This window comes from Aquarana catesbeiana, linkage group LG01 (assembly GCF_042186555.1).
Source record: "Aquarana catesbeiana isolate 2022-GZ linkage group LG01, ASM4218655v1, whole genome shotgun sequence".
NCBI lineage: Eukaryota > Metazoa > Chordata > Amphibia > Anura > Ranidae > Aquarana > Aquarana catesbeiana.
Window position 1 is genome coordinate 718,449,968 of NC_133324.1, and position 27,435 is coordinate 718,477,402.

General features: G+C 41.0%; 1 protein-coding gene across 1 annotated transcript in view; it reads left to right on the top strand.

The window, feature by feature from the left end:
• The window catches only part of NAA15 (N-alpha-acetyltransferase 15, NatA auxiliary subunit), a 90,946-nt gene that overhangs the window by 50,026 nt on the left and 13,485 nt on the right, over positions 1-27,435 (top strand). Inside the window, exons 11-17 of the mRNA XM_073603934.1 lie at positions 1,995-2,164; positions 3,433-3,585; positions 4,305-4,433; positions 5,876-6,089; positions 7,571-7,764; positions 8,297-8,405; positions 13,351-13,449. Coding sequence (XP_073460035.1) covers positions 1,995-2,164; positions 3,433-3,585; positions 4,305-4,433; positions 5,876-6,089; positions 7,571-7,764; positions 8,297-8,405; positions 13,351-13,449 — 1,068 coding nt within the window. The remainder of the gene's footprint in view (positions 1-1,994; positions 2,165-3,432; positions 3,586-4,304; positions 4,434-5,875; positions 6,090-7,570; positions 7,765-8,296; positions 8,406-13,350; positions 13,450-27,435) is intronic.

The following is a 27,435-nucleotide window of genomic DNA, read 5'->3' on the forward strand; positions in this document are numbered from 1 at the left end:
ACAGCCAAAGGGACTAGTCTTGCGCTAGGGAGAATCGGAGGATTAGGTGAGTATATCTCGGCTCTCAGAACCCCTAGACCAATGATGGCGAACCTTTTTGAGTCCAAGTGCCCAAACAGCGACACAAAACCAACTTATTTCTTTCAAAGTGCCAACACAAAATTAAACCTATCAGCGGCTCTGTACAGAGGATGGGACTGATCATCCCTCTGAATAAGCTCTAAGGGACCAAAAACATATGATTCTGCTGGAATACAGGGTTTAGGAATGCGTTCTGCTCAGAATGCAGGGTGCAGGAATGCGTTTTGCTCAGAATGCAGGGTTCAGTAATGCGTTTTGCACAGAATGCGAGGTTCAGGAATGCTTTGTGCTCAGGGTGCAGGAATGTGTTGTGCTCAGAATGCAGGGTGCAAGAGTGCAGGTTTCAGGAATGCGTTGTGCTCAGAATGCAGGGTGCAGGAATGCGTTTTGCTCAGAATAGTGTTCAGGAATGCGTTTTGCTCAGAATGCAGGGTTCAGGAATGCTTTGTGCTCAGGGTGCAGGAATGCGTTGTGCTCAGAATGCAGGGTGCAGGAATGCTTTTTCCTCAGAATGCAGGTTTCAGGAATGTTCTGTGCTCAGAATGCAGGAATGAGTTGTGCTCAGAATGCAGGGTGCAGGAATGCTTTGTGCTCAGGGTGCAGGAATGCGTTGTGCTCAGGGTGCAGGAATGCGTTGTGCTCAGAATGCAGGGTGCAGGAATGCGTTGTGCTCAGAATGCAGGGTGCAGGAATGTGTTGTGCTCAGAATGCAGGGTGCAGGAATGCGTTTTGTTCAGAATATAGGGAGCAGGAATGCGTTTTGCTCAGAATACAGGGATCAGGAATGCGTTTTGCTCAGAATACAGGGATCAGGAATGCGTTTTGCTCAAAATACAGGGATCAGAAATGCGTTTTGTTCAGAATACAGGGATCAGGAATGCGTTTTGCTCAGAATGCAGGGTTCAGGAATGTGTTTTGCTCAGAATACAGGGATCAGGAATGTGTTTTGCTCAGAATGCACTCTGCAACATACAGTGACCTACATACTTCCTGCACTGCTCACATCCCCCCCCACAAACAGTGCAGTGTAGTTAAGAGGATCCATCCTCCTCCTTATCTCTCCATGGCCTCATCGTCCATCACATCAGGGCTCTCCCTAGCACTGGGCAGTATTGCAGGAGTCCCCACCATCCAGCCACTCCTTGGTGTCCCAGACGCAGAGAAGTCAGCTAGCAGCCACTGCACCTCTCCCATGGCCATGCTGTGCTCCGAGCACCACCCCTCCCCCTCTGCTGTCAGGTCGCAGTACATTTAGCAGAGGGATGGGCTGTACCAAAGTACTCCTGGGGCAGGGGGAGCTGGAATAGGGTGCCGCAGAGAGGAATGCCTCACCGGAGGTGAAAGGGTCAGGGGGAGGCAGTAAGCTGCAGCACACACCCTCGGTACGGCGGAGGAATACATTTACACCCCCCTAAATGCCGCACAAATGACTGCCTGGCTGGGGAATTCCCCCCTTATCCTTGCAGGGTGCTGCATGCCAACAGAGACAGCTCGACGTGCCGGCACGCGTGCCATGCGTTCGCCATCACTGCCCTAGACCAAAATGAGCAGTTAACTCGTGAAGTATAGGCACAGCCCCATTGCATGGTAAAAAAAAAAAAAAAAAAAACATTGCCCCGAGTTCTGCTTTAATTTAAAAAATAGCCTGTTCTCTGTATTCGGTGTTAAGGTGAGCCTGTAATTTTAATGTTAAGTGCAAAGTAACAGGTCCTGTTAATGTGCTACCCTTCTTGCCCTCCAGAGTCCAGTGAAATACCTGATTCTTCTGGGTATGGAGGATTGTGTGGTTACTATTCCTTTCATAATGCAGAGTTTAAGCCTTAATCACCAGATTTCTTTGATAGTAGATATTTTTTTTTTTGATTGGTACAGTTACTCTTGACCTAGAATCCTATCTCTTGTTTTTTATACAGATGATGGAAAAGAAGAGCCACCAACTACATTACTGTGGGTTCAGTACTACTTGGCACAGCACTATGACAAGATTGGTCAACCATCGTTCGCTCTTGATTACATTAATGCAGCTATTGAAAGCACACCAACATTGATCGAACTGTTCCTTGTGAAAGCTAAAATATACAAGGTAGATTATTATATTTGCTTTATAACTTATGTGACCATAGTAAAAAAATACACCTTCACACATTATGAGTTTTTGAAAGTGCTTGAATTATTTTTCTCAGAATGTCTTTTTCTAATCAGAAAAACAGATTATTAACATACAGTAGATCCTTGTTGAAAAAGGTTTTCCTAGTGCCTATGAAACTGTTTGCGTCCATTCACACGTGTTGGCTCTTTAAAGAGGATGTTCAATCTGGGGGAAAAAAAATTAGTCAGCAGTTACAGGATTTGTAGCTGCTGACTTTAAAAAAAGGACATGAATTGTCCAGGGATCCAGCACTGCCCTTACCCAGACTAGTTCTTCACTGGCCTTTGGGTTCCCAGAGTCATGACTGTGCAGTCTGCTTTACAGCCGGCTGCCCACTGTGCATGCGCAAGCCTTGCTGTGCTTTGCGAATGGCCCCTCAGTCTTCTGTGACCTGTCTAAGAAGACTGCGGGGAGGGGAGAAAAAAGGCCGTATGTGGGAGGAGAGGGGGATTCAAAGGGGAACTTCCCTTTTTGGGTGGAGTTCCTCTTTGAGTGTGCATTGTATGTGGTTTTTTTGCACAGAAAGGCTTTTATAATCTTGCTAATGTGCATGTAAATGAATTAAAATGTACATTAAACACAGAGGAAAACCTCCTTTTTTTTTTTTTTGCTTTTTTTTCAATCTTAGGAAAGAGTGCTTTAAAAGTTACATTTTAAGCCCTCATTGATGTATTATGTAGGTTGCGTGTTGCCTGTTACCTTTTAGATTCCTAACAAATTGCCCACCCATGTCTGCCATGCTCCTACATTAATGAGGCCTTGAGAAATACCTAAAACTTCCTGGTGTGGAGTTACACATGAAGTCTTCTCTTGGCCTCCCATAATACAGTGCACTGTGCTTCATTTCCGGTGCCTGAGCACGGTCCTGTGAGGGGTACAGTTAATAAGAAAAACTTTATCCGTATAGTGGGAAATAGTCTATGCCACAGAACAGTATTGAATTTTAGGTAGCCCCATCAGTGAAGTTTAAAAAAACAAAAAAAAACTTGGCAGGGTTTTGGACATAATCTTGTCAAATTCAGGAGCCCTGCTAGTGTAGGAGCAAACAGGAAGTTTTGGGGATCCAAGAAACATACTACATTGACAATAGACAGGAGAGATTCAGAAATTATAGGCACAGTTGGTCCAGTCCTCGTCTTGATGTATTGTCTCAGGCAATACAATGTGTTATGTTTCAAAGTGGTATTCTCTCTATCTTTTAGCATGCTGGTAACATCAAAGAGGCTGTTCGGTGGATGGATGAAGCTCAAGCCCTGGACACAGCAGATAGATTTATCAACTCAAAGTGTGCAAAGTACATGTTGAAAGCTAACATGATAAAGGATGCTGAGGAGATGTGCTCTAAGTTTACAAGGGTTTGTATCACGATTTTTCAAAAATGTTGTAAATGGCATTCTGGTACATTTTTGTTATCTGCTTCTACTTGTAAAAGTACTCTAAAGAGAACTACTTATACTAATTTTGAGTGATATATACCGTAGTGGTTTTGAGCAATATATTAAAGCCAGAATAGCTTTGGCTATACTTCTCCTTTTAACGAGAAGTATGGGGTTTGCAAAGAAAACAACAAAACCTCATACTCTCCTAGGTGGCTGAAGCATTAGTCCAATGCTGCATTTGTCCCTTGCTGTCTCTGCACTGAGAAGTGAGTGATAAACACCACTGATTACTCAGTTCTCCTCTCATCTCTGAGCAGAGAGCCATGACTGTTAGTCATCGGCTCTCCAGCACTGAGAAGGAGAACTGGGCTGCGGAGGGGGGAGTACAGGCTTCTGGGCGGCTCTCGTCCATATCGTCAGGGTCATTTCCGAGCTTGGACCAGCTCTGTGACTTTAGCCCACTGTCGGCTGAAAAGGATAACAGGAGTGCAGAACTAACTACACTCCTGCGATCCATCGGAGAAGTAATATATTGAGAGAGTGGGGAAAATTGTACCCCCCCCATGTATTTTCTAAGACAAAACCATGGTAGCAGCTGATTATTACAGGTTTTCTGTTTTAATAGTCTAAACAAACTTAAAGTACCTTCAAAGCATACAGTTGTGCAAGATCACATCCCTCCTTTCTCATTACAGGAAGGCACTTCAGCTGTGGAGAACCTGAATGAAATGCAGTGCATGTGGTTCCAAACCGAGTGTGCACAAGCATATAGATCTATGAACAAGTATGGTGAAGCACTTAAAAAATGCCATGAAATTGAGCGAGTAAGTGTACAGATAATACTTTTTATTTTTTTTTTACTTCCTACTTTTTTTTTATGTGATCATATTGTCTTTGATTTTCCACATTTTCATTTTATGAACCTAGAAAAGTAAAATATTCAGTTAAATTTCACTACTTATAAACCCAGCTCCAACATAAAGACTAAAAAGAGGTTCCTGTGTCCACCCCCCACCCCCCTCCAACCAATTGGTTATGCTCCTCCTTTGGGCACTCCTGAGTTCAACCTTGGTATCTGTAGGAGCTAGACAGAACAGGGGTCAGCAACCTTTTTCCACTTAAGGGCCAGATTCAATGTATGTTACATAGTTGGTAAGGTTGAATAAAGACACTAGTCCATCCAGTTCAACCTGAGTGAGTGTGGGTGCGTGTCTACAATTATCCCTATTTATATTTAAGGTACCCACATAGCGCCCCCAATTCACGCAGGACTCCGCACATACATCGTACACCCACATCAGTCCCTACCCTCAAGGAGCCCATAATCCAAGGTCCCAAACTCACATTCATATATGTGAATGCATGGAGGGCCGCATTCACATGGTAATAAATGAAGTTAACATTACACAGTCCCCTGCACCTCTAGACCCCTTAACGTTACCAAGCCCCCCCCCCCCCCCCCCCCCTTGCATATTACACAGCCCCCCTCCCCCAGCTGTGTTTTTTTTGTTTTTTTTCGCTTGTGACAGGTACTCTTTATGGCGGGATCTGGGGTCTATAAAGACCCCAAATCCCTCTTTTGCGCTTAAAATCATTCAAGATGCAGAGTTTGGCTCTTTTGAATACTGTAAATTTTTTATTAAATTTGGCACCTTTAAGTCCCCTGTAAATGGGAAGGGATGTCATGACATCGCTTCAGGATTACTAGATCCCGAGACCTGATTGAAGCCGACTTCGGCTTCGTTCGGGTCTCTGGCCAGCTGTCCCACTGGGAGGCCTGAGCGAGCTGGGGGAGGGCAGACATCCTCTCCCACTGCTTGGAATAACAGCCGAGCGGCTTCTTAGCCGCATCAATTGTTATCCCAAGAAAGCCAACCGCCCTAAAAACCTCTTTAAGCCGAGGCCACATATATGTGTAGGGTTGGTGTGAAGGGGTTATAATGTCCGTGGGCTGGGTGCACGTGAATTCATCATGTGCACTGACGGGCTGGACATTTAGCCGTGGTGCAGGCTGCGGGCTGTAGGTTGCCGACCCCTGACATAGAGGATCTGTTTGGCCATACTTTTTTCCTATATACTGAGGATTGCTTCTTACAATCTTCAGTATAAACTTCTTAGCCTTGTCACTTATATTTTATTTTTTGGAGGGCTGGGGACTGTTATCGCCACCATAATCATGGGACAATGTCTGTAAATAAAATTGTGCTTAGTGTGCATATAACTAATACATACAATACATACATTATGCTTTGTAATTTTATTTCAGCATTTTGTAGAGATCACTGATGACCAGTTTGACTTCCACACTTATTGTATGAGAAAAATTACACTCAGGTCATATGTGGACTTGCTGAAGTTAGAGGATGTACTCCGACAACACCCATTTTACTTCAAAGCTGCCCGACTCGCTATAGAAATTTACCTAAAACTTCATGACAACCCTTTAACGGATGAGAATAAGGAGCATGAGGCAGACACAGGTATGTGGAAAAATGATTTCCTTGTCTTTAAAACCTAAAATAGCTCAGTGTAATTTCCTTTATTAAGATGGTTGTAAACCCAGATAACAAAAATTAAACTGAACATTGTAGCTTAGTTAGCAAAGCAGCTCAACCCATTTGTGTACATCTGACAAGGAAACAAGCAGCCTGTCATCTGTAATCCTCCTTGCTTTGCTACTGGCAAAATCCGATACCTTGAAAAAAAAGGTGTCGCTAAGCTCTTTGACAGTAAATGCAGGTGAGACTCATGCTTGAGCATAAATGAAGGGTGCGTGGCTCCTGCAGCATCAATCTGACAGAGCTCGGAGCTGGGAGTGTCTGTACTGTCACTTTCTGCCCACTCAGCTCCTCTGCACCATGACCAGCATAGTTACCCGCAGTCTCAAAGTTCTGGGCACATTCTTGACAGCTGGTCCCAATCAAGCTGTTAAGGGATTGAAGGTCTACCACAGACAGCTGAGTTATCTGCTGTGAATATACTGCATTGGCACCAAAACCGGAGGTGCTGCCAGGTGGGGCAACTAACACACATCACATACGGCACAAAAAACCCCTCTACCTACCTTCTCTGGTTCCCTCAGCAGTAGATGTTCAGCAGCTCAGTATTGGGAACTTGAGGTCAGGTGGTGCCTTCCTGTATGTGTGATTGGTCAGAACTTGTGAGGGAGTGTAGCCTTTGTACCAAGAGGATATACTGAGGAATTAATGAGGATACATGTAATGCTGTTTTTATGTTTATTGCACAAACTGTCAAAGGATGCATGTCTGATAATTGCTGAACAAGGGGTTTACAACCACTTTAAATTAACAGGCTGAACTAGCTTTTCCATCGTCTGTTCTTGCTCTTGCCTCATAATGTAAGGTACAAAAGGACCATGTTTTTGTACTCTGTAAAGAGGGTCAAGAATCATATTATTGCTTGTATACCCTTTTTTTTTTCTCTGGGGGGGGGGGTTTACTCTACCAAGCAATGTAAACAGTGGGAATAGGGGCTGCAAGCAATAGGGCTGTATTCATGCTGCTCTACACAGGGGACGGAATTATGTACTTGTGATTTTTATGTGAAGTCCCCTTTTTTTTTTTTTTTTTTCAATTTATGCAATCCCTGTTTGGGTGACCCTGTTAAAGGTATAGTGTACCCCAAAATATTTGCATTTTTTTGTAAATTCTTGTTTGTCAAATTCTGATGATGAAATCCTATGCTTGAATTGTCGGGTCCCCACATCTGCTGCAGCAACTGCCTTCTGCTTCTCTTCAAGTTGAACTTTCAATATATAGAGAATGCAGAAAAGGGGTGGGAACACCTTTTTTAGTACATGGGTGGGAGTAGAGGCAGGAAATATAGTGGGGAGATCTTGTTGATGGATTCCCCAAAAGACATACCACCAGTCCTGCCGAACTGAAATACCGCTTTGGGTGGACTAGATCTTTAATCTTGTATGCATTGAATTCCCTGGTAGCCAATATGTCAGACAAAGAGCTGAAGAAACTGCGCAATAAGCAAAGGAGAGCTCAGAAAAAAGCTCAGCTGGAAGAAGAGAAAAAGAATGCAGAGAAGGAGAAACAGCAAAGGAACCAGAAGAAGAAAAAAGAGGATGACGACGAAGAGATTGGAGGCCCAAAGGAAGAACTCATTCCTGAAAAGCTAGCAAAGGTATTTTTAGAAGTCTGTTGAAAAAACAATAGATTTCCAAGGCTGGGGTGTGTTTTATTAGAGATGCCAATTAGTGGTGGCCTGATGGCAGTTCTTCAGCATGAATGGTGGAAATTCTGATTAGAGAGACTGCCAGAGCATGCCAAGTAGTGGTAGCCTGAGAGCTGCTCTTGGCATAAATGGTGGGATTCTGAGTAGAGAGACTAATATGGATCAGCAGCTGGGTACCTGTGTTTAGAAATGGTATCCTCCCACAATTCAAACATTCTGGCCTACAGTACCTAAGGTTGACCGTAGAGTTTAACTGGTCAGGACAGTAGATGTTAAGAAGTGCTTTAGCATTAGAATGAATTTATTCTTATTTGTGCTGTAAAGAATTACAATATGTGTTGATGTTCTAGGAAAATGGTAAACAATTTTTTGCATTGCATCATATGCATTTGTCTTGTCTAGAACAGTAGCCATTGCTTTTAGCTTTGGCGCCAATGTTTTTGTTTAACCGTGCATTCTTTTTTCTTTTTTGTTCACGCAGGTGGACAATCCATTAGAAGAAGCTATTAAATTTTTAACACCACTAAAGAATCTGGTTAAGAACAAAATAGAAACACATCTATATGCATTTGAAATCTATTTCAGGAAAGGTAAGAAAAACATGTTGAAATGTTTAATTTTTATAGTCACTGTTTTATTGCAAAATATAGCATCTGTACAAAGACTAAGGGTGTTAATAGCAGGGATTTTGTTTCCAAACCACATCAGTCTAAGACCTTGTTCACACCATATGTGTATAAAAACTGATGGGAAAAACACGCAGCTTAGGCTTAGTCATGCAATGTGCAGAGATGTGTGTGTTTATTGCGTAGATCTGCAAGGGCACAAATCTCTTGTTTTCTATATGCTCTGTTCACACCATAACACTGCTGTCACATGTTTTACATATTTCTTCACAGAAAAAAAAAACAAATTCTCTGCAAGTGCACAAAAAAAAAAAAATGTTCTTTATTTGCCCTGTTTACACCACAATGTGTTTTGTTTTGTTTTTTGTGTTTTTTTTTTTTATTCCATTTTTATTGGCTAAAGTACAATACAAAATTATGAACAAAATTCTAGTTGACCATAGGCAATAACATTACTCATAGTCAAGTCATAACAAATATGTCAATGTTACAGCCGGTCACCTTATGTAAATAGACTAAGAAATATAACAACTGAAAAATAAAAGGTTACAATAAAACAGCATAAAATAAAGGCATCAAAATTTACACATCCAGATTTCGGCTATGGCTTATTAGCCTGTGATTCTGCAATGTAAGACTGATGATGTTGAATACCCAAACTTAATCTTGCCAAGATTAGAGGTTAATCTAGACTTGTAATTAGAGTGTGTACTTAAAAGATTTGGAAAGTATGGTAATGGGAAACTCACTATCTTCTGGTCCCAGTTCAAAGCACAGGCAGGACTGTAACGCTTTATTAATTCAAAAACGATTTGTGGCTCAGAGAAATTCCCAGTAAAAGGCTTATCCAGTCCAGAAGAAAAAGCAGGAGAGGGAAATCAGGAGTAAGGAGAGAAGCAAACAAAAATAGAAGGAATGGGTTAGGGGGGAGGGAATTGCCCTCCAGTGAGCAGGCACCTCCAGCCATCCCCAAGCCAAGAAGCAACTAACTGGTAGCTTGACTATCCGCTGGTATAGGTTGGGCCATAGTTTTCAGGTATTCGTCAGTACAGGTGAAATATCTCCTTGGCCTCCAACGCTCCCTGAAGACCTCTTCATTATTATTCAGGGTGGCAGTTAATTCCTCCAAATGTAGGATATCATAAACTTTGGGGTACCACAGGACCTTAGTCGGGGGGCTGTGACTGCCTCCAGAGTGCAGGAATGCAAGCTCTAGCTGCATTCACCAAATGGATAGTGAGAGATTTTTTTTGTATTTCCGGAAGGGTATCTCCATCAAATGTAAGAGACACACCTTTGGGTTGCCACTTAAATCCACAGATGTCAGATGTTTAACGGTACCTGTCAAATCCACCCAGAATAACCCCAGGTGGGGGCACTGCCAGAATATATGAGCCATCGTACCTACCGCTTAATTGCAAGGCCAGCATATTTCCGAGACATTGCTATCCGTTTTGTGTAGCAAGAACGGTACACAGTACCATCTTGAGAGAATTTTGTATCCCACTTCTTGATACTGGTTAGCAAGGGAAGATTTGTTGGCCAAGATAAAAATCTCATCTGACTGAGCAAGGGTAAACTTAATCCCCAAATCCTTTTCCCATTGATGTATGAATGACAGGAATGTGCCATCTGAAGGCGATGCCATGTATCTATAGAGCAAGGAAAGTGTGTGTCTGGTCGGCTCCCTGTTCCTGCAATTCAGCTCAAATGGTGTAAGGGCTCTGGGTGAATAATGGGATCTCTGAAAGGTCTGTAAAAAGTGTCTATGTTGGGCAGTAGTCCAGGGGAGGTTCCGAAATCTTGATGAGATCGGCCTGGGAAGGAAATCCTCCCTGAGGCCAAAAGTTGAGAAGACAGATCTTCCCCCGATGGCCTAAATTACGCAGGCGTCTATTGGTGAACCCCGGAGTGAAGTCAGGGTTACCAAGGATTGACGTCAGGCGAGGGCAGCGGAGAAAGATCCATTGTACGGAAAACTGATCTCGCTATCCGTAGAGAGGCACCAATGAACGGGTGATTCCGCATATCCTCAAGAAATTATCAGCCAAGGAGAAGTTTGGAAAGGAATGGAGGCGTCGTCCTTCTCCATGGAGACCCACTACTTAGAGTCCTCATTGCAATTCCAATCCACCACCCTCAAGAGGTGCACTGCTCTGTAGTATCTAAAGACGTCAGGAAGGCCTATACCCACACTCCTTTTAGAGAGGGAGAGTATTGATAAACTCAATCTCGGTGGTTTGTGGAACCAGATAAACTCCCTGAAAAGGGAACGCACTTGTTTGAAAAATGACATGGGGACTACAATTGGCAAGATCTACATGAATCAGCTGAGGGATATAGGGGAGGAGTCTATTAGCTAAGATTTTAGAAAATTATTTCAGATCTACATTCAGGGAAGGATCTTTGCCGTCTTTGTGAATCAGGGAAAGGTATGCCCGTAGGGAATCGGGTGTCATGGAGCCCGCTTCCACCAGTCATTTGTACGCTGTTAGATTGATTCCTCAATTCCTATCAGAGAAAGTACTATAATAAGCCAGTGAAAAGCTGTCCGGGTCAGGGGCCTTACATGGTCTCCTGAGGTTCTTGTGGGATTAAGGTTATAAAGATCTTGGTAGTACACCACAATGTGGATGTCGTATACGTCTTCACAGAAAATTGCATACATGTTGCAGATTTTCTTGCAGAAAAAAAATCTGCATGTAATGCCAGTGTTGTGGTGTGAACAGGGCACATAGAGAATAATTGTTGTCCTTGCAGAGACAGGTGCAGAAAAACTGATGTCGCTGCACATGGTGTGAACAAGGCCTATAAGGGTCCTTTCACACTGGGGCGGTTTGCAGGCGCTATTGCGCTAATAGCGCCTGCAGACCGACCCGAAAGTGCCGCTGCTTTCATTCAAGTGTGAAAGCCCAGAGGGCTTTCACACTCGAGCGATGCGCTGGCAGGACAGTAAAAAAAGTCCTGCTAGCAGCATCTTCGGAGCGGTGAAGGAGCGGAGTGTATACCGCTCCTGCCCATTGAAATCAATGGGACGGTGCGGCTATACTGCCGGCAAAGCGCCTCTGCAGAGGCGCTTTGCGGTGGTTTTTAACCATTTCTCGGTCGCTAGCGGGGGGTAAAACCACCCCGCTAACGGCTGCATACCGACTGTAAAGCGCCGCTTACAATAGCCGCCGCCCGCCCTAGTGTGAAAGGGCTCTAACAGTGTTTCTCAACTATTTTTTCAGTTGTGGCACATTTTAAAAAGTATCTAAAATCTGCAGCCACCTCAGTCTAAAATATATAAATGTTACTTATTAGTGGGAAGCCTAAGCCAATCCATCACATCAGTCTTCCCAGTCATAGATCTCCCTCATTGGAGTCTCCCAATCACACATTCCCCTCTTCATATCAAAGCCCTACCTTTTGCTTCAGCAGAGGGCGGGAGGTGGAGGAGGTCTGGAGGAAGCAGACTTCAATCTCTAACTGAATGCTGGGGGCTTTGGATCAGTAATGCGTTGCCATGGTGCTGACAAACTGGCTGCCTTCACAGGCAGTGGTCTCAGCGGGGAGCATCGATAGTTTCAAAAAACTATTGGATAAGCACCTGCACAACCAAAACCTACAGGGATATACAAGGTAATACTGACTTATAATCACACACAGGTTGAACTTGATGGGCTTGTGTCTTTTTTCAACTTCACATACTATGTAACTAAATCTCTGTAGTTCAGAAGGCAGTGACACAATAGCACCTGCTTACAGGGCATACTTAACCACTTGACTCCCGGAAGATTTTCCCCCCTTTTATGACCAGGAAATTTTTTTGGTACAGCACTGCGTTACTTTTACTGACAATTGTGCGGCTATGCAAAGCTGTACCAAAATGAAAATTGTCTTTTTTTTTTTTTCCCTACAAAGAGATTTCTTTTGGTGGTGTGGGAACCAGTGACACTAATACAGTAATCAGTGCTAAAAAATATGGACTCCCTGTACTAATGACACTGCCTGGGAAGGGGTTACACATCTATAGCGATCAAAGGGTTAAATATGTACCTAGCCAGTGTTTGTGTACACTGTGTGGTGTTTTTTACTAAGGGAATTGAAGGATTTTATTCCCTGATTTGCAGGGACAAAAAATACATCACTTTCCTCCTGTCAGAATGAATCTCTGCTTATGTAAACAAGGCAGAGCTTTGTTCTGTGTGTCTGCATCTATTGGCTGGCACCCACTGATCGGCCTGTGCTGTGTCAAATCACAGCACAGCTGCGACGTTGGCGTGCTCCCTACCTGGAAGTGCCAGATCACCTACCGTAGGAGAGCCGCTCTGCTGCCGCATAACTAAGTAATGCGGTCGGCATGCAATTAGTGGTTCTAAAGGCTCGAGGTATGTTGCCTTAATGCATTCTATGCATTAAGGTAGAAAACCACCTGAGTTTATATTTAATCTGGGCTACATTTCAATCCAGCGATGTGCACGAGAGCAGCTGCTCTCCCGGGTCTCTCCATCCTTATTAGCTCATGCAGCAGTGATGTCCATCACTGCCAATGAGAGGGCTGGATCAAGCTGTCCTCTGTGTGAATGTAAGCCTGCTTGAGTTCCCCCCCATAACAAATGGCTTGCTATTGGGGGCACTCAGCGGGGGGGAGGAACCAGGACCGCCGGCTGTGCACCCCTGAAGAGGAAGATTGGGGCTGCTCTTAAATATGTTTGTTTTTTAAATGCTTTGCTTTGGAGTCGTGTCGAGGAATCCAAGGAGGTAAATCGTGTGTGAGCATCATAAAGTAAGATTAAAATTTTTAAGATCGTTCCAATTACTAGGACATAATTGAAATAGAATGAAAATGAATGTACGATTCTCTATTTTGACCCACTTTAATTATGCCAAAGTGTATGTCCTAAAATATTTCCTCCTGTTTTCATAGAAAAATTTCTTTTGATGTTGCAATCTGTGAAGAGGGCATTTTCCATTGATCCTAACCATCCTTGGCTCCACCAGTGTTTGGTCCGTTTTTTTTGTGCAGGTAAGTCCTAAGACCTTATTCATAGAAAACTAGTGCAAACAAAGGATTTTTGCAAAGCATATCAAAGCTTCATTGTTTATTGATTGATCATTCATTGTAACTTTCTCTATTCAGGGAGAATCAGGTTTATCACATATTCTACCTACAGTGCTTTGTGCTGCATATTGGCCAGCTTTTAGAGCCCTTGCACACTGGGGCGGGGGGCGGCGTCGGCAGTAAAACGCCGCTATTATTAGCGGCGTTTTACCGTCGGTATGCGGCCGCTAGCGGGGTGGTTTTACCCCCCGCTAGCGGCCGAGAAAGGGTTAAATACCACCGCAAAGCGCCTCTGCAGAGGCGCTTTGCCGGCGGTATAGCCGCGCCGTCCCATTGATTTCAATGGGCAGGAGCGGTAAAGGAGCGGTATAAACACCGCTCCGAAGATTCTGCTGGCAGGACTTTTTTTACCGTCCTGCCAGCGCATCGCTCCAGTGTGCAAGCCCTCGGGGCTTGCACACTGGAATGAAAGCAGCGGCACTTTCGGGGCGGTTTGCAGACGCAGTTATTAGCGCAATAGCGCCTGCAAACCGCCCCAGTGTGCAAGGGCTCTTACAGGTCTTATTCTAAATTATTTTCTGTGTCTCCTTTTATAGGCATGATAAGCTATTCAACCCTTCAGACCCCGTTCACACCACCGCGTTGCATTTTTTGAAAGTTTTTTTTCTTGTGAAAAAATAAGATGGTCAGTTCATTTGAGCTGCTTTTGGCTTGACAAACGTGCCAAAAGAAGTTAAAGGACCTTTTCCGGCGCTGTGCTCTGCACATTTTGGAGTACGACAAAACACGTTTTGCTTCCCTTTTTTGTGGTGCCATTAACAGTACTGACGCCACAAGCACAACACTTGCTTTTACCGCATTCATGTGAAGGTTTCCAGATCACCCAGATGCAAATGGGGCCTTAGCTGCCAGCAACCTAACACTAAGCTGCTCAGAACCACTTTCATCACAACTATTTCTTAAAATTGTGACACCCTAACCCCCTCTCCTGCTGGTACCACAGCATCGCCACCCGTACTGTTCCCTCTTTTACTGTGTGTCCCTCTTTCCCCCCTTCTTCCTGAATTTTCTTCAATCTTGCCACCCTGCAGGGAAACCGGGGGAGGAATTTGGGTTGTAGCCGGTAAACATGACATGTTTACTGACCCCGTTCATTTCCTGAATGAACACAGTGGGTGATTGGTACAGATCACTTCAGAGTTTGAAACTGGAGCATAGTAAATTGTTTACTATGTCTTCAGATTGTGGATGAACAGGAAAGCTCTGTGCAGAGTGCTTCCTGTTCATTCAGTGCAGCTGCAGAAGAAGAGATTGAAGACTGTCATCGCATCATCTCAAATGTCAAACATCAGGGGTCTGTTTAGTCCCAATATTACACCAAAGTCCCATTTCCCCAGCATTGAAAAAAACAAAACAATAAAAACATAATTAAGTGCTCATTCACATATGCTCTGTTGCCCATACAGTGTGTTTCAGTTGCTTTTATTGAATTATTATAGACATACAAATTCTTACATATCGTTCCAAACACATAAATGCAGAACATTCAGGAAAAATACATAAACAAAGAGAAATGGATCTATCCTTTAACTTTGCCTCTCGAATAGCCATATTTCTAACAATTGATAATCTGCTTTCCTTCTTTTTTTTTTTTTCCCTGACGAAGAATTAGAGATACTGCAGCTTTAGCGACCCCCCCCCCCCCCCCCCCCCTCCAATAAACACAAAAAAAAAACACTTTCCCTTCACTCTTCCCTCTCTCCCTTGCCCTCTCCCTTCGTCCCCCCCCCCCTTTAATTTTTAATATTTTTATATTCCCTCCACATCCCCCACCCCCCCATACTCATTATTCCTTACCGTGAAGTATGTGTCCCTATTCCTCACTCTATTTTACGCTAATCAAATTATTAATTTAATAAATACATTCCCCAACTTCTTCCAAAATTTGAGTGTTCTTAAATACATTTTTTTATATATATTATAACTTTGATCCTCCCATATCCTTTTTATTTATGAGGTGGGGAGAATCTTCTGTCTCAACCACCACTATATACCCCTGGTGCACTCTTCATAAGGAGAGAAAAAAAGGGGGAGGGGGAGGAAAAAGGAAACCCCTTCCCCCCCTCCGAGGAAAGGGAAGGGGCCAGGTGTGCAGAATCTCTAAATGCTACCTTCGTTTCCATGTAACTCACATATATCGGAGATTGTTTAAATTCCAACCATCCTTTCCAAATACTAGCGAATCTTAATGCAGAGTCATTTTGCACGTGTATTAGAGCTGCACGATTCTGGCTAGAATAAGAATCATTTTTTTGCTTAGAAGATAGATGATGATTCTCGCGGCGTAACATCATCTTTCACATTAAAACAAAAAAAAAATAGGCTAACTTTCATTTTTTTAATTTTTTTTTTATTCATTGAAGTGTACTTTTCCCCCAAAAATTGCGTTTGAAAGACCGCTGGGCAAATACAGTGTGACATAAAATATTGCAGCAATTGACACTTTATTCCCTAGGGTCGCTGCTAAAATATATATAATGTTTGGGGGTTCCAAGTAATTTTCTAGAAAAAAAATATTGATTTTAACTTAAGAAACAAGTGTCAGAAAAACGATTTAGACTTTAAGCCCCGGTTCACACAGGGGCGGCACGACTTGCAGGTCGCCTCACCGAGGCGACCTGCACACGACTTCCACGGCGACTTGCAAAACGACTTCTGTATAGAAGTCTATGCAAGTCGCTCCAAGTCACCCCCAAAGTAGTACAGGAACCCTTTTCTAAGTCAGAGCGACTTGCGTCACTCCTATTAGAACGGTTCCATTGTACAGAACGGGAGGCGACTTGTCAGGCGGCTAGGTCGCCTGACAAGTCGCCCCTGTGTGAACCGGCACTAAGTGGTTAAACTTCCTGCATTTACATTGTTTAAAAACTTGGCAGACTGCCTGGATTTTTATTTCACACAGAAGTTTATCCCTTTGATCTAAGAAGGAAGAGTTAGTTACAGTGTTTCATGTTAAAAACTTGGCAAACTGCCTGGATGTTTTCTTTTGACAGCTGAGTGAGCAGATAAGGCCCCATGTACACGGGACACTCTTAAACCTACGTTCAGAGGCAGTTGGATGCTTTTTTTCAACTGCCCCTGAACTCATTCAATGTTATTCAATGTGACCATGTACAGTTGTACACAGTCTCGTTTATTGCCGTTTTTATGCAGTTGCGTTTTAACAGCGTTTCTTTGGATCAAAAACATGGGTTCAGACGCCGAAGATTTTTACATTTCAGACGCCAAACGCGGCTAAACGCGGGTACCCGCATTTAGATGCATGTTCGTTTATAAGCGTTTTAAAGGTACCCTATATTTTAGACCTGAAAAGACAAAAATATTATGGAAAACAATGAAAAACATAACAAAAATATAGTTAAAAATGTTTTAATTACTTGAGATGATTCATAGACCATATATAGCCCTTGATGCAATGCAATACACCACTGGCATTGCTGTATCCAAATTTTAATTGGAATTTGACCCATATGTTCAGATTTGACCAAGATGACCCCACCATTGAGCTTGACCCCCGACTTGATCAAACATAGTTTCATGAAATTGAAATTTTTGATCTTAAAAATTCCATTTTGCCCTGGTCAAATTTATGTTAATTCCATTTTAACTATTTAATTATTATAAATATTTTTAAAAATTGCCAAAAAAAGTTATATGTTATAAAAAGTAATTAAAAAACAAAAATAATACCATATACAGCTGAAAAATCCAATAAATATATTAATCAATTAATATTTAATTATTATAAATTTTAAATAAATTTGCCCAAAAAAATCTTATAAATTCTAAAAAATTGAATTAACGTTTCAATGTGCATAAAATAGACAAAATATTTTTTTATACAAAAAAAAAAAGGAAAAACAAAAATACGTGTGTGTGTGTATGTATATGTATGTTTGTGTGTGTGCGCGCATATATATATTTTTTATATATATATATATATATATATATATATATATATATATATATATATATATATATATATATATATAATTGTGTGTGTATGTATGTATATATGTATATATATATATATATATATATATATATATATATATTATGCACATACCTGATCGTCACCAACAGACGTTCCTCTGGTGACACTCTTCCTCATATTGGCGTCCATGCCTGTCAGACTGGGTCGTACTTTTTCAAGTAGAAGGTCAAATGTGGCAATGGACATGCGTGTGAAATTAAAAAAAATTTGTCGGGGTAGGTATGCAGCTGTACGTACATGTTTACAAAATATCCTGCCGACATTAGCTGCGCAATCAAATGATGGGTCCAATAGCAATGAACTGTGACTGGACCTTTCACGCAATTTTCTACGTCGTTCTAGCCTCATCAAGAGCAATGTCAGGAGCATTTCCTCACATATGCTTATTATGGGATCCATTACAAAAATAAAGCACAGAAATAGAGGCAAATACAAGTAGGCAACTGCTCTCTCTGCTGCTGCTACACACTCTGGTCAAAATGGCAGAAATGGTTAACTTGAAATGTTTTTTGAGCTTGGGGTCTTAAATGAGGTGATTTTAATAAGCGCTAAACAGGCGTTTCCAGGTGTCAAATTCTTTCAGAGGACTTTGCCTCAGTGTCCCGTGTACATGGGGCCTAAGTCTCTCCACTTGTTAAATTAAAGAATCGGCAAACTCTGCAATAGAGATCGTCAGGGGGGTTGAATCGAGATCACTATTTTTTAATGAGTAATTGTGCCGCTCTAACGTGTATTACTTCTTCCATAAGCCTGGTCCTATCTACCTCCCTAAGCCATTCCTTAATTGTCGGTACCTTCTTTGACCCCCATTGTTTGGGGATTAATGCCTTCGCTGCATTCAGCAAAAAAGGAGTAATAGCTGCTCTATATTTCTTCCTTGTGGAGTCTGTCGCGTGAAACAAGCATTGCCATGGATCTAACCCAATTTAATTTCCACTGATTTTTTTTTTTTTAATTAGATCTAGTATTTCCACCCAGTATGATTGAATCAGGTGGCACTGTCACCTTATATGGGCATGGGTCCCCACATTCCCTCCAACATAGAGGAGAAATGTGAGGGTTCATTTTATGTATTTTTAATGGAACATATTACCACTTAACCAATAATTTGTAAATCATTTCTTTTGTCTGTGTGTCCATTAAAGTAGGGTGGACATAATCTAACTTTTTTTTTTCATTGCTTCAGGCAATGTCTGATTCAACTCCATTTCCCAACTTCCGAATGGGCATACGGACCCATCATCCGAAGGAGATAACATCCTATAAATATTCAAAATCCCCTGTCTATTTTTTCCCCCTTGATCAACAAATTTTTTCCCACGAATTTAAGATGTAAGCCGCGCAAAGAGGTTTTGGGAGAGGCTCCACAAAATGTTGGAGTTGTCTGTATCTCCATACATCCCATGGGGTCGTACCATACCTTTCCTGCAGCTCCAATAGTGAACACAAAGCATTCCCCCTTTAGGACATTTTTAAGCCTCAACTGATCCGATGGGGTCCATTTTAGGTATTGATTGTTCTCGTTCCCTGGCGGGGAAAAATTGTTACCCTTCAGGGGGATCAGAGGGCTGTTATGTTGCTAATATACTTTTAAGTAATTTATCCCATATTCTAAATGTTTCTAGGGTAATTGGAGCCGTTTCTCCTGAGAGACCTCTGTATTACTTTGGAATCCAAATAATCTGGCCCAAAACAACTTTACTCATATTCTCCTCTAAGGACACCCACTTTTTTTATATGGTGACCCATGGATCCAGTCCAAGATCCTCCGTAATACTGCTGCTTCATGATATTTTCCAAAATCTGGAAAGAATACCCCTTCTCTCTTGGTCTACTCATTATTTTATAGGCAATCCGATTGCCTCTATTATTCCTCACAAATTTCAACAAAATCTAAGGATTTTAAAATATGCTCCAGGGATATTAATCAGAAGGCTTTGGAAGATCTACAGAGCTTTCGGAAGGATCATCATTTTAATCACATTTATCCTACCAAACCATGATAGTCTATGTTCAGGGTACCCTTTCAAATCTTGTTTAATTTTATTCAATAAGGGAATATAGTTATCTTGGGGTAGATCTGTTGATACTGCCATGTATATTCCCAGATATATCTCAATCACTTCTGTTTTCCACACAAAGGGGAAAAAAAGCTCTCAGGAGCCTACCCTCAGTTTGGGAAACAGAAATGTTTAATATCTCTGTTTTCTCCATGTTTATCCTTAAATTCGAGGCAACCACATAGCTACTCAATTCTCCCAAGATTTTTGGGAGTGTTTGTGTGGGATACGTTATATAGAATATAACATCATCCGCAAAGGTGGATATCTTATATTCTTGTCCCACAGTTTCTATACCTTTTTAATTTCATAGTTGGCTCTTATAGAAGCTAAAAAAAATGGGCAGCCGTGACGTGTACCTTTTATAAAGCCTAAAGGGTTCTGATAAGTTTCCATTCACCTGGATTTGGGCCGTGGGATTAGAATACAAGGCCTATATCCACCTAAGCATGCGTGGTCCTATGCCAAATTTATGCAGTGTCCCAAGCATAAAGTCCCAATCGAGCCTATCAAAAGCCTTTTCTATTGATGGTAAAAGAACGGGTTTCTTACTTTTTTTGCTTTCTTGCATTAAAAGAATTGTTTTTAGAATATTATCCCTTTTTTCTCTCCCAGGGACAAACCCTGCTTGATCTTTTCCTATACATTCTGGCATATATAACTTCAGTCTCTCAGCCAATATCCTAGCGTAAATTTTCATATCTATTAATAAGGGATATTGGCCTAAAGCTGGAATAAAGTGTTGGGTCCTTCCCTTCCTTTACCAAGAGTGTTATATAGGCCCCCAAGGCTTCTTCACGTATCTTTAAGCCCGCCGCAATTGAAATCATGTATAAGTGAAATTATGAAGTCAGGATTCCAATAAATTCTTTAAAAATGCAATGCCGTATACCCGTCTGGGCCTGGGCTTTTCTCAACCCTACTATTTTTGATTGCCTGCTCTATTTCTTCCTTAGCAATTTCCCTATCTAACCCATTTGAGTCCTCCTCCAATAAAACAGGTAGCTTTATATTCCTTCTATTTTATTTTTCCTGTTTTGGGCCTCATCAGGATTTTGAATATTGTTTACTTTAGCTTGGTAGTATTCCTTAAAGATTTTGCTAATATCCCTAGTAGAGTGTTTCATCTCTCCCTTTTTATCTTTCATTTTCTGAATAAAATTCAGATTTCTTCTAGATTTTATCACCTCTGCCAGTAATTGCCCTGCTCTATTACCAGATTTGTACTGCCTTTTAGCTGATCTAATAAACACTCTTTTAGTACCCTGTTCCAATAAATCCCTCAATGCCTCCCGTTTTCCTGTTAATTCTATAATTACTTTATTATCACTTGTTCTTTTATGCTTCTGTTCCAACTCCTGGATCTCTTGTATAAGGGACTTTTTTTGTGCAGTCCAAATTTTTTTTTCTCTTGGCCCCCTCTGCTATTAATCTCCCTCTCATAAATACTTTGAGTCTCCCACAGTATAGTTGGCGCAATATTCTCTGTTATTCTCCTTTTAAAGAACAAGTTCAAATCCTTTTCCAAATCTTCCAAAATACCGTGATCGTGTAGAAGTGACTCATCCCCACCCTCCAGGACCTCTACCTATCCAGTATATCCTTTAAATCCATGCTTACCAGTACCGGGGCGTGATCCGGGTGGGTGATTGATTTCACCTCCACCTTTAATTAGCCTTCTAAAAGCTGGTGGTCTAGGAAGACCTAATCAATTTGAGTATGAAGAATGTACTTGAGAATATGTGAAATCCCTCCCCCTAGGGTGCATAATTCTCCACGCCTCCATTAATTGTAGCTGGTATAATTTTTTTTTTTTTTTTGACAGCATTTTGATTTTTTCCCCTCTGAGCGCAAAGAAATAGGTTGAGTATCCAGGGCCAGATCCAGCACAAAATTAAAGTCTCCCGCCATAATAACTTCCCCCTTCTTAAAATTTTCTAACTTGTTCAATATCTTTCTCAAAAAACGACAGGGCTGAATACTGGGACAATAAATATTAACAAGTGTATACTCTTTATTAAACAGGGATCCCTTAATAAATAGGTACCTTCCTTCGGAGTAACACTCCATCGCTTTTAAAATAAATGGTGTATTCCTGTAAAAACCTATTGCTATTCCTTTGGATCTCTTATTAGAGGAGAATCCATAGAACCAGACTGGAAAACCCCTTGAGCTCAATCCAACCGTAGATGACCACTTAAGATGAGTCTCTTGCAGAAAAACAATATTTGATGACTAACTTTTCAGTTCCTGCATTATAACATTATAGGTAAAAATTTTTAATGGCATCATCTCCCAAATGTATGGAGCATGAGCAACCAAAAGCATTTAACCATAAGAGAAAAATATAATTTTTCCAATTTTCTTAGGATGATCCATTCAACTAACATCATAAAAGTAAACCACAACAACACATCCCAACCCCATCTATTCCACCCCATACAAAGTTCCCTATGCAAGTCCCCCCTCCCCACCCCTACATTGAATATCAATGATATTGCCCACCGGACTGTCACCTAAATTGTAGGCGCCCATCCAGGCGAGGCCTCCCTTGGGGCTTTTTGTATGCCAGCGTGGGCCCCCAAACCCAATTCCCAATTCGGAAATGGTTCTGGGGGCACAGGCTGGCATCGCCAAACCCCAGTGTATCCCAGAGCGAATCTCCCTCCCTTATCGGCCCATCTTCCCCTTATCACATGCAGCACTACTTATCTATCTCCCATTTTATTTCTGTTATTAGGGCTCTATACTTTATTCCATGACTGATCCTTTAACTTCCCCCATTCTGGGGTTTTTTGTTCCAGTTTTCCAAATTAACCAGTGGCAAATCTAATTTACTGCAAAATTCTTTCAAGTCCTCTGGAAATCACAGAGTAGCCGAAATCCCTTGATTTTTTGCTCTTAGACAAGCAGGAAAACCCCATCTATAAGATAAATTTTTCCTTTGTAGCTGATTTATCAGGGGTTTCCGCACCCTCCTGCTGGCCAGAGTCTCTTGTGATAAGTCTGTAAAAATTAATATCTCAGCTCCCCTGAATTCAATCGGTGCTGCACTTCGCATGCCATATGAATCTCGCTATTATGTCTCTCACGGTTTCCGTTGATAGCGTAGTAATTTTTTGTGTTCTATGTAGTCTCTGAAATCTTATAGGGGATTAAATTTCCTTTTTCAGTATTTTATTAAACGCCTTGCGGACCATTTTTTCTAAATCGCTATCTTTCACAGGCTCCGGCAGGCCTCGAATTCTTAAGTTGTTCCATCCGTTCCGATTTTCTTGATCTTCAAGCCTATATTGAATATTCCTGATTTCCAGCCAGTCCAGCTCAGACCTCTCCCACAGGTCCATAATCACTTTTTTATATTCCTCTAGGTGAACTTCAGATTCTTCTACCATTTGTAGCACATTCTGTATGTCCATTCTCATAGCATTCAATTCTTCTTTAATCGTGCATTCCAAATGTGACATCATCTTTACCATATCTTGCTTTGTGGGAAGTGCTTGTAGGTTATCTGTTTTTTTTTTTTCCATTCTCTGTTGTTGATCTCTCTGCAGGACCCCCTCTTTTCCTGGACCATTTTTTTTTGTTTGCCCCTCTAGTGGGGAAGTTAAGTCCTCAACATTCTCAACTGTTTGTTCCCCTTTTTGGTCCACTTTATCCTGCGCCATGTATGTTTTTATAGAATTACAGTTCCCACTTTCTACTTGGTTGGTTTTTTCTCCTTTTCTCCCCATTTTTCCTCCCAACCAAATTATTTTTGCTCCTGTGTATTTACTGTCCCGAATATTCGTTTTTGCCTATTTAGGCAAATGTTTACACAGAGGAAAATATACCAGTAAGTCTACAGATAGTGATACAAATATACCAACACTCTATGCAAAGATATATGCTGATAACTATACTGGAAGGATAAACCAATAGAATGGACAAATAAGCTCATGCGAACATTTAAATATGAATACTTCAGTTAAGTTGAATTCCCAGGTAGAATAAAGCAGTGCAGATAAAAATGCAGATAAATATACAAGTATATATCCTGGTTTGTGTGGAATCTGTATGCAAGCTAAGAGCTTCATATTTAAATGTTCGCATTAGGATAAATGTTATGCGTGAGGATAAAGCGGTAGGTATACAGATGGAGGTAAGTGTACAAATAGATGGTGGTAAGTATACAAATAGAACTACAAATAGGAGATGAAGATACCTAAAGTTATTTGGCTGGCTAAATAGCTGGTTTGGCAATTAGTTGTAAGGGTACACAGCAAGTTTCTTGAAGAATATATAAGCAGGTTAATATTAACATCTATAGTCCAGATATTATTTCAATCTTCCGTTTCTGAAGGAGAGGGGAATTCATTCGCCCCTCAAAGCAGTTTTCACAGGCCAAAATAACTCTACACGTGTAAGGTTATAGGTAGAAATATAGGTGATTTTATAATTTTTTTTATAATTTTGCAAATTAAATTTTACAACATATATTTTTTTTTTCCGCACAAATAAAGCTTTCTTTTGATGGTACAGGCGGTCCCCAGGTTACAAACAAGATGGGGTCTGTAGTTTTGTTAAGTTGAATCTGTTTGTAAGTCGGAACAGGTACATTTTTTTTTTTAAAGTGTAGCTCCAGCCAGAATACTATTTTTAAGCTTTTTGGATAGCATAGGGGAGGGTTAACACCCCTGTAACGTTTGTTTTGCTGTCTGTGCCCCTGTTCAGTAGATTTCACCTTACTTTCTGTCCCAAATTTTGGGTTGTTGTGGAAAAAAGCCTTGGTGATAAAGCATCAGTGGAGGTACTTTTTTCCCATAATAAATCTTACAGGAGTGAATTTAACTTCCATGGGGTAGATTTCCTCTCACTTCCTGTTGTCTCCCTCCGTTTGTAAGTGGGAGTCATTTGTAAGTCTGATGTTTGTAACTAGGGGGACCGCCTGTATTTGATCACCACTGGGTTTTTTTTCATATATATATATATATATATATATATATATATATATATATATATATATATATATATATATATATATATATATAAACAACAAAAAACTAATTTTGAAAAGATAAAAATTTTCCACTTTCTGCTATAAGACATCCAAAAAAAATCCAATGTCCTCATAAATTTAGGCCAAAATGTATTCTGCTACATGTCTTTGGTTAATTAAAAAAAAAAAATCCCAATAAGTGTATACAATATCGGTTTGAATTAAGTATTTGAAAATTGATCGATCCTGATGTACTAATGGCCTATCATTTTGTGAGGCCATTAAAATGCCACGACAATACAAATACTCCCCAAATTACCCCTTTTTGGAAAGCATGGTTTGAGGTATTTAGTTAGAGGCGTGGGAAGTTTTTCGAAGTTGTAATTTTTTTGGAAAAAGGAGGCATGAAATAAGATTTGGGGTTTTGTCACCATAGTAAAACTGTACTACTCTGGGGATCAGGGATTTTTTTTACACTGTGTGCAGTTAGTGATGAACACCTGAAACCACAATTGTTTGAACTGGCATGAATGGTTCTCCATTCATGACCGCTTGCTTTCTGTTGACCTGCTATGATTGGCTACAGCTAATCACATGGTACAGAGTGCTGTGATTGTCCCAGGTACCATGTGATAGCTGTGGGCCAATCACAGCATCACTATAGAAAGCACAGCTGTTATGAATGAAACTTGCATTACAGTGTACACATTGTGATCATGTTGCCACTCAAAGCAGCCAGGTGTCCGGAACCACAATCTGCTGTGTCGAGTTATGGGAGCAGCATGCTTCATGCCCCGTGGGACGTGACAGTGCATATGTGCAAAGCAATGTATATATACTTTGCTGGGCCTGCCCATGCCACTTGACAGTAAATGTACTGTGGGTAGTCCTAAAGTGGGTAATGAATTTTAGTTGACACAAACACCATATAATACCCAATTTCTTTGGTAAAATATAAAAGATGTTACAAGTAAATCAATACCAAACATGTCACGCTTTAAAGTTGCGTGCTTCCATGGAATGGTGACAAACTATGGTATATTAAATTATTCATAGGCGACACTGTAACCACTTGCAGACTGCCTAACGTACTTGTACTGCGGCAGGTCGGCTCTAGTCTGCCGGCCACCCACTATCGTTTCCGAGAGAGGCAGTACAGCGGTCTGCCTGTGTAAACAAGGCAGATCACTGTTCTGACAGGGGAGAAGATAGAGAGATCTTGTGTTCCTGCTAAGCAGGAACACTGATATCGGTCTTCACCCAGTCAGAGCAACCCCCACACAGTTAGCAAGCACCCCCTAGGGACACATTTAACCCTTTGATTGCCCCTGATGTTAACCCCTTCCCTGCCAGTACAGTAACAGTGCATTTTTTTTTAGCACTGATCACTGTAATAATGTCACTGGTCCCCAAAATAGTGTAAGGTGTCTGATTTTGTCCACCACAATGTCGCAGTCCCTCAAAAAAAAAAAAAAAAAAAAAAGCTGATCACCATTACCAGAAAAAAAAAAAAATTCCATAGTTTGTAGACGCGATAACCAATCAATATACGCTTATTGGGGTTTTTTTTTTTTTACCAAAAATATGTAGCAGAATACATATTGGCCTAAATTGAAGAAGAAATTAGATTTTTTTTTTTTTTTTTTTTTTTTTTATTGGATATGTTTTATAGCAGAAAGTAAAAAATATAGATATATATTGTCGCTCTTCTTTTTTTTTTTTATAGTGCAACAATTAAAACCGCAGAGGTGATCAAATACCACCAAAAGAAACCTCTATTTGTGGGAAAAGGGACACTTTTATTTGGGTGCAGTGTTGCATGACCACGCAATTGTCAGTTAAAGTAACGCAGTGCCGTATCGCAAAAAATGCCTGGCCATTAAGGGGTTAAACCTTCCGGGGCTGAAGTGGTTAAAAGCCTTTACAGGTTACCAGTTTGGAGTTACACAGGAGGTGCTAGAATTATTATTATTTTATAGGGAATTAGCTGCTGAAAAATATAGTAGTACCAGGATCATGGCTGTAGCTGCAGCCATGATCCTGGTATAATTGCCTCAATACAAGGATTGTGTATATGTGTGTGTGTGTGTGTGTGTATGTGTATATATATATATATATATATATATATATATATATATATATATATAATTGTGTGTGTGTGTGTGTGTGTATATATATATATATATATATATATATATATATATATATATATATATATGTATATATATATATATGTATATATATATATATATATGTGTATATATATTAAACTGAGTGTAAAACACGGCCTATCCACACTGCTCAGCACTGTTACTTATAAGTTATAATACCAACAGATAGACAGTATTCACGCAAACTGCTTATCCCATTAACCACTGCATATGATTAAAAGGATAAAAAGCTGCTGTTATAAAATACAATAACATAAAGTCCGGTCAAATCACTGTGCAAGTCCCATGCTATAACAGCGCTTGTCAGTCCATCAAATTTCTGGTATATATATATATATATATATATATATATAATATAATCTCAATATACGTGATGATGAGATGACATTTAGTGAATATAACTCTTAAGATACCAGGTGATCCTAATGGTTGTTTAACCACGTGCCGACTAACGCACAACGATATACATCGGCACAATGGCACGGCTGGGCAAATGGGCGTACAGCTACGTCCCCTTTAAATCGCAGCATTGTGAGCGTGCTGCCGGGGTGCGCGTGCCTGCCATGTTCCCCGGGTGCCTGCGATCATGTCACGGAGCAGCATAATGGGGAGATGCCTTTGTAAACAAGGCATTTCCCTGTTCTGCCTAGCAACGTGACAGAGATCTACTTCTTCCTCTCATCAGGA